At 41.9% G+C, this 10979-nt stretch overlaps 1 protein-coding gene across 1 annotated transcript in view; it reads right to left on the bottom strand.

Moving 5' to 3' along the window:
* Positions 1-2646: 2646 nt before the first annotated feature.
* The window catches only part of LZTFL1 (leucine zipper transcription factor like 1), a 14676-nt gene continuing 6343 nt past the window's right edge, over positions 2647-10979 (bottom strand). Inside the window, exons 4-10 of the mRNA XM_072786522.1 lie at positions 10732-10792; positions 9487-9558; positions 8192-8257; positions 8028-8105; positions 5197-5373; positions 4303-4406; positions 2647-3113 (exon numbers count right to left, since the gene is read on the bottom strand). Of these exons, the coding sequence (XP_072642623.1) occupies positions 3095-3113; positions 4303-4406; positions 5197-5373; positions 8028-8105; positions 8192-8257; positions 9487-9558; positions 10732-10792 (577 nt within the window). The 3' untranslated portion in view covers positions 2647-3094. The remainder of the gene's footprint in view (positions 3114-4302; positions 4407-5196; positions 5374-8027; positions 8106-8191; positions 8258-9486; positions 9559-10731; positions 10793-10979) is intronic.

Genomic DNA, 10979 nt, shown 5'->3' with positions numbered 1-10979 from the left:
GAGCATCTGCTTTTGGCTCAGGGTGTGATCCCAGGATCCCAGGATCGAGTCCTGCATCGGGGTCCCCGCAGGGAGCCTGCTTCTCTGTCTGCCTATGTCTCTGCCTCTCTGTGTCTCTCTCATGAATAAATAAAATCTTAAAAAAAAAAGTATTGTCTAAATACTACTATTTTGCCTTTTAATTTTAAAAGACTTGCTTACATGAGACCGATCAGGTCTTGAACTTCTAATGGCAAAGCCTTAGTATAATAAGCATTTACACATGAGCCAAGGAAATCATTAATGCCAAATGTGTGCGATCCACTCTATCTAAAAGCACCTAGCATTTAAAAAATGTAAGCACCTCCACAGACCATTTCACTCATCAGAACAGAAATAATAGCAAAGGTTTTATGAAACAGGATTACACATTCAATTCAATGTGGAGCAGTATTTTCCTAATAAAGAATCCTATAAGACACAAGCAGATGATCACCACTTAGTTAACAGAGACTCAGAACGTACCACATAATGAGGAAAAAATACATGCTTAAATGTGGAAGAGAAGAAATTAATAACAAAAACCCTTTATATTTATTTTTGTCAACAAAAGGTCTGAGTCATAAGTTAGCAGGAGCCTTGAACTTTGAAGTTCAACCAAAGGTGCATCATGACAGCCAGGAATGGTACAGTGAAAGTTCAATCAAGACTTGAGCCAATACTCTTAGGAATCCAAAATATACAGACCAAAGAGGCTTGCTTTCTTATTCAAATGAGATAAATCTTAAAACTAGGAAAATATGCAAAAAATAAACATTTAAAACTTCATTTTGCTAGAGTCATGAGTTACACACACAGAAACAGGGGCAAAAGCAGAGAACAAAGTATTCAGATGTTGATAAATCATGTTGATTTATGTCAAAGGATAGCATATTTATCTTCACATGGGGCATAGTTAAGTTTTAAGGTTCCAGAAACACTTCCAATTTTTTTATTGAACTGGAACACACTCTACCAAATATTTCAAAGTTGCTACCAAAAAACAAGTTGAAATTCTATTTAGCGATACAGGTTTCCCAACACTTCCTCCTTCCCTGTGGGCATCAAGTTCAGAAAGCTTCAGGGCGGGAATGAGGGGATAGTCTCTGATGGATATACCAGCATATTCTATTTCTGAATTGTGTACAATACCTGGTCCTTAAGTAATGGAAGAGATTTTTGGAGAGAATATCCATCTGGGGCTAAAGAACTAGGCGGGTGACAGCTCTAGAAGGAACAGAGAGTGAGTGACCTGAGCAGTGAGAGGGATTTGGGAGAGGATATGTGATAAATGCTGGCTAGTTTGATCTCCCCTCCCTCCTCAGACTCTTTTCATCTTTTTCAGACTGTCTTCTGTGTCCTTTTGGGGGGACGTTGTCTGTTTTACCCTTTATCACTTGTTCCTCTGATATTGTAACATAAAGCCTCTAAGAAAGACAACAAATTCAAGGCTAGTATTAAAAGCTTGAACAAAAATAATAATGAGCCTTATCATCTGATCAGTAAACACTTCCTGGTGAACAAAATCTTCATTTGTGCAAGTGGGATCAACTCTCTAAGCAGGCAGCACTCAGGGTGTGACACTCTGCTTCTGGAAATGCGAACAGTTACTAAGCGATGTGATAAAAGTCAGTCCTTTCTGATGCATTACTGTTTTGTGGACCTTATTCATCCTTACGGCATACCGATGCATTACATGGCTGTAGAGATTGAGGCCTCATTTCTAATGACTTATCCAAAATCACTCAAGAAAAAGCAGAACCAATAGAAATATAATCAGTACCCCTTGAAAATGGGGTACATTTTACGTTTATGTTTATTTATTTATATGCACCTGCACCAATTGAATCTTAGGTCTGATAACTGATTTTATGTTGAATATAAGTCATCTTAAAGTGTTATTTTTTTAAAAAAAAATTTTAGTTATTTAAGAGAGAGAAAGATAGTGAGAGATAGCATGAGTGGGGCGGGGGGTGGGGGGAGGAAAGGCAGGCTCCCCCAGAGCAGGGAGCCCAATGTGAGGCTCGATCCTAGGACCCCAGGATCATGACCTGAGCTGAAGGCATATACTTAACCGACTGAAAGACCCAAGCACCCCAAAGTGTTATTTAACATGTAATTTTTTTTAAAAAGATTTTATTTATTCATGAGAGACAGACAGACAGAGAGAGAGAGAGGCAGAGACACAGGCAGAGGGAGAAGCAGGCTCCACGCAGGGAGCCCAACGTAGGACTCGATCCCGGGTCTCCAGGATCATGCCCTGGGCTGAAGGCGGTGCTAAACCACTGAGCCACCCAGGCTGCCCCTTAACATGTAATTTAAGAGAATATTCTGGAACATGGAAGTATAAAGATTATATTTATTCTCACTCTGGGTACTTTCTCAATTGTAAAGTACCGGATGGATCTGACTTCTTCATCCGTGATCCAGATTCATGATAAGTTGGCTGCAAAAAATGTCCCCCCATCCTCTGGTAATTACAGCATTTAGCTAGAGAGACGGAAGTTAATCAAATCCTCGTGTTTGCTATTAATTTTCCTTATAATGGATATAAATGCTGCCTATAAAAGTTGGTATGCACACTTTCAGTGCATTCATATGTTTTTATGAGGAAACAGAGAAAATGAATCTGGTTTTGAAAAATAGGGTTTATTTTGTAATAACTATCTTTTAATAACTGCTTTTATTTTTACACTGGGGGAATGCACAAGAATAGATGATGCTAGCTTTAACATTTAATGAAACGGTGTACACTCTTTCTACTAATGTAAAAGGCCAAGGCTCTTCTTCCCACTCTAAACATCTTTTTTTACTATAAAGAATTCTCATTGCATTGAAACTAAAACTCTGGAGCGCTCGGCAGAGGACGGCTGGCCAGAATCAGTCAGAAGGTCCCCTCTTCTCAATTACATAACTGAAATAGGAAGTCTAGTTCTAAATATTAGAAGCAAAGTCTATATATTAGAAAAATAAAGAGAGGGAAGATTAACAAACTGCTTCAAAATACATGCCTGAGGTGTGAAACAGCTTGTACTTTCACGTTGTGGCAGCTTCCAGAAGAAATCTTCTTTGAGTTTTAATCTTCAGGTTCGTACCTGGAAAGAGATTAATACTTCAGTTAAGACTGTAAACAGGGGCACCTGGGTGGGTCAGCGGTTGAGTGTCTGCTTTCAGCTCAAGGTGTGATCCTGGGGTCTGGGGATCGAGTCCCGCATCAGGCTCCTCACAGGGAACCTGCTTCTCCCTCTGCCTGTGTCTCTGCCTCTCTTTCTCTCTGTGTCTCTCATGAATAAATAAATAAAATCTTAAAAAAAAAACATAAATGATATCATGATACTTTTTGATGCTGTCATTGTTACCCAATGAGTTTCCTTGAAACCTGTGGGGAAGTTAGAGACGGTCACGACCTACAAGGGGACTCCTGCTGCAGGGTGGACAAAGGACACCTTTGGGCTCCACATCTCTGGATCTGGCACTTAGACCCATGACAGCTCAGGACAATAGAAACTCGGTCATCAACCAAGTTGTCAGATGCGAAGTGCTGAAAGGCCTATGTGAGGACTGGGTCAACAAAGCCCCTTCTCTAAAGACGAACTGGATCTGAGATTTCCTTCCTTGTGGTTTCCCTGGAGCCCTCATAAAGGTAAAATGGCAGCTGGGTTTCCAGACCAAACCGTGGAGGTCAGAAATGAGGCTGAGCAGCACAGTCCATGCGGGCTGGGAAGACTGGCCGAGTGGTGAATATGTGGGCCCACTGCTACAGGCTTTCAACTGTGCGCCGAGTTCCTGTAACTGGACATGTCCCTCCCTGGGCAGCAGGCAGCTAGGGACCTGGTTCTATGTAGAGCACGGGCTGCTAAGCCACGCTGGCTACGGTACCCAGCCACAAGGACCGCATTCTCTAGCACCTAAATTGTCACTGAGGGCAGGCACCAGATGACCAGGTCTTAGGCTCCTACAAGGACACTCCTGAGGAAGAATACCCAGGGATGCCCTATAAGTTTGCTGGGCTTCCCTCCTGATATCCTGCTTAAAAGGATCTGTTGCTAAGAGGAGCCTAGTGTAGCTGTGTGTGCCTAAGTCCTAGCTGAACCCAACTGAAACCCTCGTGGGCAGGATGGAAAAGGCCTGGCCAAAGCTCTTCCGTTCTCCTCAAATGCAGGCTTCTAGACTAAATGACAGCAAGTACCCACTGGCCTGATCTCCCCAGACACATACTGAGATTTAATGAAGAACACACGTCAACCTGGCAGCAAGGCAAATCCAACAGTCAGCAAGGCTTACTTGGCCAGTCTTCTCCTCAGGTCTTTGATTTGGTCATTCTTCCTGGTGAGAATCTCTTTCATGTTTCGAAAAGCTGCTGTTTGTTGGAATTTCTTTTCTAATTCCTGCACAGTGAAAAGTGTCAGTCAGTTACTACGGAACAGTGCAGAGAAGTAGCACATCTCATAAGCGTGTACATTTTTGCTCTAATTTTGCTAATATTTTATATTATTTTCTCATTTCTATTATTATTTTCTGATTTCTTTTTAAAATTTACTTATACAAAATTAAGGCTATGCAAATTTTAAAAATACATTCCTTCAAAGGAGAAGTCAATAAAACAGCAACACTGTCAGTATATAAATACAACATTAGCATATGACCGGAACATATTATGCCCTAGACATGAGAAATCTGTTTGAAACAGTAAACTACTTCTTAGGTGAAATAAACATGATCTTTCCCCCATATCCCAGTGGTGCCAGTACTCTAGGAGGAGGATTTTTTCATTCAGTTACATTTTAGCTCCAATATGCTTGAGAATTTAATCCCTAAACTGCAGAACACAGTTTTCTAATGTTATTTCATAGAAATTAAGAACAAGGGATAGAAAAAGAGAAGTCACCCATCCCTGTGCCAGGCTGTAAGGGGGATGGGCAACATGGGGGGTGCGAGGCAGCTCATGGAAGCTATCCGCGGAGGAGGCTTTTACCATTCATAGGAAGGAGTGGGGATTTTTATTATCCTAGATCTCGCCCAAAACGGAAGAATCTCAATGCCTAGAAATGATATATCTCGAACACGTACTGGCTAATACCCTGAGAAAAAAATAAGGCAAATCTGTAGCTGGCCTCCAACATGTCCCTGAATTACACTTGTTCCTCACCTGGGTGGACACACACACACAGATCTGACCTTTTCAGCCATGCTCAGCTGTTCTTGAACCCTGAGTAGGTCATGCTTGGCTGTCGCCAGATTCTCCTCCAGGGACTTCTGACTTTCTGTCTTGTCGTTTAGTGTCTTCTGAAACTCACTCTTCAAAGCAGCAACTGTGTTTTCCAAGTCATTCAAGTCTTGAGCTTTTATAAAATCCTATGAAAGATACATGCACTGACATAATTTCTTGTTGGCATCCTGGCTAGGAGCTGTTTTACAACAGTGGTTCAACATCGGGACATGAAAGCAAGTGTTCCGCTGTGCGCCCCGGTTTCCCCTGCCAGCTGGGGGAAGCTCCTGCTCCTAGAGGGGAGGGGGTTGGCGTCCCCCGCTCTCCCCTGGCCGTCCTGCATGGTGTGCTGCACGCGGCAGACGCTCAGTGGTCACTGATCTCCAAATATGTAAGGTATCATTTATGAATTGCTGGAATTCCAAAGAGGAATAGGAGAAAGGTGAGATCCTAAATTTACAAGGTTGTGTGTCCCAGAGTAGGGACGGCGAACAAGTTTTGTTTTTGAAGTCGGTTAAAAAAAAATTCTAGTGAAGAATTCTGAATGATGTAGACGGAAATATAATAAACCTGATATAATTTGTTATAAAAAATTTAATAGACCTAGTCTTAGTCACTATTTACATTAAGAGAGCCAAATCATTGCTTACTGATTATATGGTTTGGTAAGTTTGTAAAACTTTAAGTTTTTTTTTTTTTTGTATTAATGTGGTATGCATGTTTGCACACACTGTCAGTATAATAAAAACAGCCAGATCATATTTTTAACTAGATAATATGTAATAGAAAAAAGTAATACATACTAAATAGGAAAATGGTCAAATTGCTAAATACGAAGATGAAGCAGTTCTACTGACAAAATTCCTTATTTTTTATTTTTAAAGATTTATTTTTTCATGAGAGAGAGAGAGAAAGAGAGATTGAGGCAAAGAAACAGGCAGAGGGAGGAGCAGGCTCCATGCAGGGAGCCCGACTCAGGAGTCGATCCCGGGGCCCCAGGATCAGGCCTTGGGCTGAAGGCGGCGCTAAACCGCTGAGCCACCAGGGCTGCCCATCACTTATTTTTAAAATCTGGTCTTTTAAAAAGATTTTACTTCATTGCAGCTAGTGAAAGCATGTATACATTTTACTTTTGCCAAAATCTGAAAAGTAAAATTGGAACAAAGACCAAAATGGCTTTTAAATCAAATTCGTCATCCAAAAATGTTTGCAACTGTTTAACTTTTGAGAAATTATAAAGCTGTTTTCTGGAGTGTGTAACTCTGTGTTTTATAAATCTATGGTCCTTTATGTATGAATGAAAATCATATTTATTTTCCTTTTTTTTTTTTAGCCATCTAAGAATTATCCTCCTATTTAAAAAATACCTATAGATGAAATGATGTAATGTCTGCGATTTACTTCAAAAAACAAGATGGGGGATGCCTGGGTAGCTCAGGGGTTGAGCATCTGCCTTTGACTTAATGTGTGATCCTGGGGTCCTGGGATCGAGTTCCACATCAGGCTCCCTGCATGGAGCCTGCTTCTCCCTCTGCCTCTCCCTCTCTCTCTCTCTCATGAATAAATAAATAAAACCTAAAAAAAAAAAAAAAAAAAAAACCATGATAGAAAGGGAGAAGTAGAGGTAAACAGGAAACCAGATTGGCTAAGCCTTGCTGATCAGCAAAGCTGAGTGATGAGTACCAGGGGTGCGTTACACTATTCCCTCTCCTCTTGTATATTAAAAATTTCCATACAATTTTTCCATAAAAACATGTAACAATAAAAGTCTAATGAAGTAAGTCTGGGGACTGTTTAACAGACATTTGCAATGACAGTACAACCACTAGAAAAGCCAATGCTGCATTGAAAATTCACTCTTCCAGTCTGGCTGATGTGAAATCTGTCATAGTATCTAGCATCAGTGGAAAGGCCACAAGGAACAGAATTGTAGACATGATAACTTCCCACAGGTGGAGGGCTACTCAGTCAACTGCTCAGACAGGCCTGGCGACCCAGCCCTGGATTTCAGCGCATTACAGGAATACCACCAGACGTACGTGGATTTGAAGATGCATAGCCGGTAAGTTCATTCTATTTTGTCATACTCACTGAAAGCCAACTTAATAATAAATTCTGTATAATAAAACTGAACACAAATCCAATTAGCTAAAAACTCTTTCTTTCTTCGTTTCCTTTCCCCCATTGTAATTGGAATGTCAAAACCAAAGGGGTAAGAACTTGAAAACAGTTAAACTTCAGAACATCTTATGTGCTAGTGGTCTCTTGGGACAGGTGAAGCATGTGAGCTGTCTACCTGCCCCTGTAGCCGCCCCCCTCCCTGGCCTTTCCTGGAGGGGGATTAGATGGCCAACAGTGGCATCCCTCTCAGGGAGGGGCAAAGACGAGGGGCATAATGAACAGTAATTAAGACTTCTTCTCCTTTTTCTTTTTTTTTAAAGTAGCTCCACGAGGGCTCTCCAACGCAGAGCCCAATGCAGGCCTTGAACTCATGACCCTGAGATCAAGACCTGAGCGAGATCAAGAGTTGGACACCCAACCGTCTGAGACACCCAGGTGCCCCAACACTTCAAGTTTATACCTTTATTTTACTTGAAAAACATGAAAAAGATAGCTAAAACTTATTCCACTTTTTAAAAAAACTTGAAATATAATTGACATGCCACACCCTATCATTTTCAGGTGTCCATCATAGTGACTGTATTTCTGTGCCATACAAAGGGATCCCTGTGATGAGTGCAGTTACCCACCATCACAAAATTCTTACAGTATTATCGACTACATTCAAAACTTCTTTCACCTTTGTATTTCCTTGGTCAAGCTGTAAATCCTGTAGTGCTCTTTCTAGCTTTGACTTCTCATCTAATGCTTGCGTTGCCTATAAACAGATTTAAACAAAATACATTCAGTATTCAGTCTGTAAGCAACTCTTTCAATAATTTTGTTAAAGTATTTCTCAGTTACCTGTATTTCAATGGTCTTCAGCCTTGACTTCAATTTCTCGTTCTCTTCCTGAAGTCTTGAAATTTCCTTTGTGAGTAAATTCGAGGTTTATTATTTTAACTACAGTGTTTTTAATACTTGGAAGTGTTTCACTCAAAAATTTAATTGTAAAATTAAATTTAAATGACATAACAACAGCTCAGACACCTGCATTCCCTAGTGGCCGGTGCTGTCCTGGTCCCGTCCAGCCCACTGCCCCCACACCTATGAGTCACCTGTGACTCTAAGCCTCTTCTCCGGTCTCTCAGGCTCCCTTCAGGCCTCTTTCCTCAGCCTTCTTCTCAGTCTCCCTCCCCTGCCACCTCTCATCTAGCTGGTCTTGCAACTCTTGGGTCTTTTCTGGGCTGACACAACATACCACCTGTACTTATCCCCAACATGGGTCTTTATCAGTGCCACACTCTATGCCCGAGCCCCTAGATGCTTCTGTCTGAGCTGAGGCCAAAGGCCTTTGCTCCAAGCAGCTCCTTAATAAGAGTCAGCTTTGAGCCCAGTCCTCTTCCTCTCTATGGCTCCAACACACATATCAGCCCAGTCAGACAGCACTGCACTCCATGCCAAATCACACCAGCCTTCTGCCTCTCACTGCTGCCCATGCCATTCCCCTGTCTGCCATGCCCCTCTTCTTTCCTCTGACAATTAAATGTCTTTAGCCTTCAGCCCAGGTCAGGGACCACCTTCCCTCAAAGTCTGTCCTCAGTCACTCATATCCATGCGGAAGGGTGTCTTCTCTGCCACCCTGGGGCACACGGGTTGGAATTCCCCTGTTTCCAGAATATTAATTCTCCCTTCTCAACGAGACTATAAGGCTTTTGAGACAAAAAGCTAAGCATTACACTGCTTTTTTTTTTTTTAATCTAGTAACATCTAGCACAATGTTGAGAATACAGGAGTCATGAAAAATATGTGCATATGGGTAGTTAATCTTTATAAATCTAATAAAAAACTCTATCACTGCTATCTTAGATCATAAACTTCAAATAGCCAGCAATAAACACTGTCCAAAACACCATGCCCTTCCTGTCACCATGAAACAATGCAATTAAGACTGGCTTCAGACTTTCTGGAAGGTGGGTGCCCTCTTTTTGGTCCATGGGAACCACAGAGTAAAAGGACTACCGTGGACTGATTAGCCTTGGCGGGCCAAAGCCTGAATCGGCCACCTCCTACCTCAATTTCTCCACCCTCCGGCTGTGCAGGCCATGAGAGGGCTAAGTTAGAGGGTCTGCCTTTCTCACAACAAGCACAACGTTTACCTTGTTCAGGAGTTCCGTGGTTCCACCGTCGTTAAGTGGAACAAGTTTTGGCTTCATGGTATCTATGATGGGCTGACACAAAATAAAGAAACCAAACCAAATTCACCACAGAAGAAAACACACATTATCACTCAACACTTGTACTTTCTAAGTAGAAAACACTGTGTGAAAGCATATCCACTGGGATGCCAGCTCCATGGGGGCACTTCTGGCGTTGGGTTCTCTGCAATGCCCCAGGGACTAGGACAGTGCCTGGCCCATAGTACCTCCAAACAAATTAGAGATGCAAGTGAATCCATCCTCCCATGTCTTTTTAAATAAATTCAGATGGAAGGGAAAGGAGGGAACAGAGGCAGGAGGCAAGGTGCTCGAAGCCAGAGCAGATCTAGATCCCAGCCTCTAGGGACAGGAATTTTAATGTATGGGGTGTGAAACAGACTTCCTCATGAACCTGAGCCAGGGAAAGCTGCCAGTGAGGCTACACTGCAGGTGAAGAGGAGCTTGGCTAGGCAAAATACTCTAGCAGTTCAGTGATATGTGTTAAAACAGGTGAATCCATGCCCTCTGACCCAGACACTTCTTAGCTAGAAATACATTCCAAAGGAATAACTGGAAAAATGTTTTGTATGTGTATGTGGACTCAGCATCATTTTTCTCTCTGACACCAGGGAGCGTTTGTGGTGCGTCTACATGATGCCATGTTAAGTGGTGACCACAAATAAGGAGAATGATTAAAAAGAGAAGCAGGTCACTAGTCACCACTAGGATTGTCTCCATTTGACAGATGAGGCAAACAAGGCTTGGCTGTCTCTGGCAACCCGCTCAAGGTCACAGAGTGGGAGAGACCAGGCCAGGATGGATGCCCATGCTGTGCATCATCTGAGTAAAGAGTTTATATGGCAGGGAGTGGGATGAACTATGGGGATTCTGTGTGTGTGTGTGTGTGTGTGTGTGAGAGAGAGAGAGAGAGAGAGAGAGAGAGAGAAAGAGAGAGAGAGAGAGAAAGAGAGAAGAGTGAGAGAGCACGTGTGCATGAGCAAGTGAGGAGACAGAAGCATTTTTTCAGTTCCTTCCACAGTTTTTCTTTTTTGCCTGAAAATATGAGGTAATTACTGAATTCTGCTCTTGAATTGAATGTCTTTCCTTGACTTTACCTCTTTTCATTTTACCTCTGAATCCTCTTGGCAACTTGAGGATTTTAAATACTGGCTATTAAGATATGGACTTAGAATGACCAAAATTTACCTTTTTATTTGAAGATGTAAATTCTGCTTTTTCAAATTCTGCAACTTGTTCTAATAATTCTCTTGAAAAATATGAAAAAAAATTCATTAGAACAGATCTGTACCACACACCACACACACACACACACACACACACACACACACACACACACACTCTCAAGAATAAGGTCACTGGTAGTGATCTACTACAACATGGCAGGGAGGACAGAGCACAAGGAAGGAAACCTCACCATCTCAGAAATGGTACTT

The sequence above is a fragment of the Canis lupus genome, chromosome 19 (genome assembly GCF_048164855.1).
Source record: "Canis lupus baileyi chromosome 19, mCanLup2.hap1, whole genome shotgun sequence".
In the NCBI taxonomy this organism is placed as follows: domain Eukaryota; kingdom Metazoa; phylum Chordata; class Mammalia; order Carnivora; family Canidae; genus Canis; species Canis lupus.
This window is presented reverse-complemented; position numbering and strand designations above follow the sequence as displayed.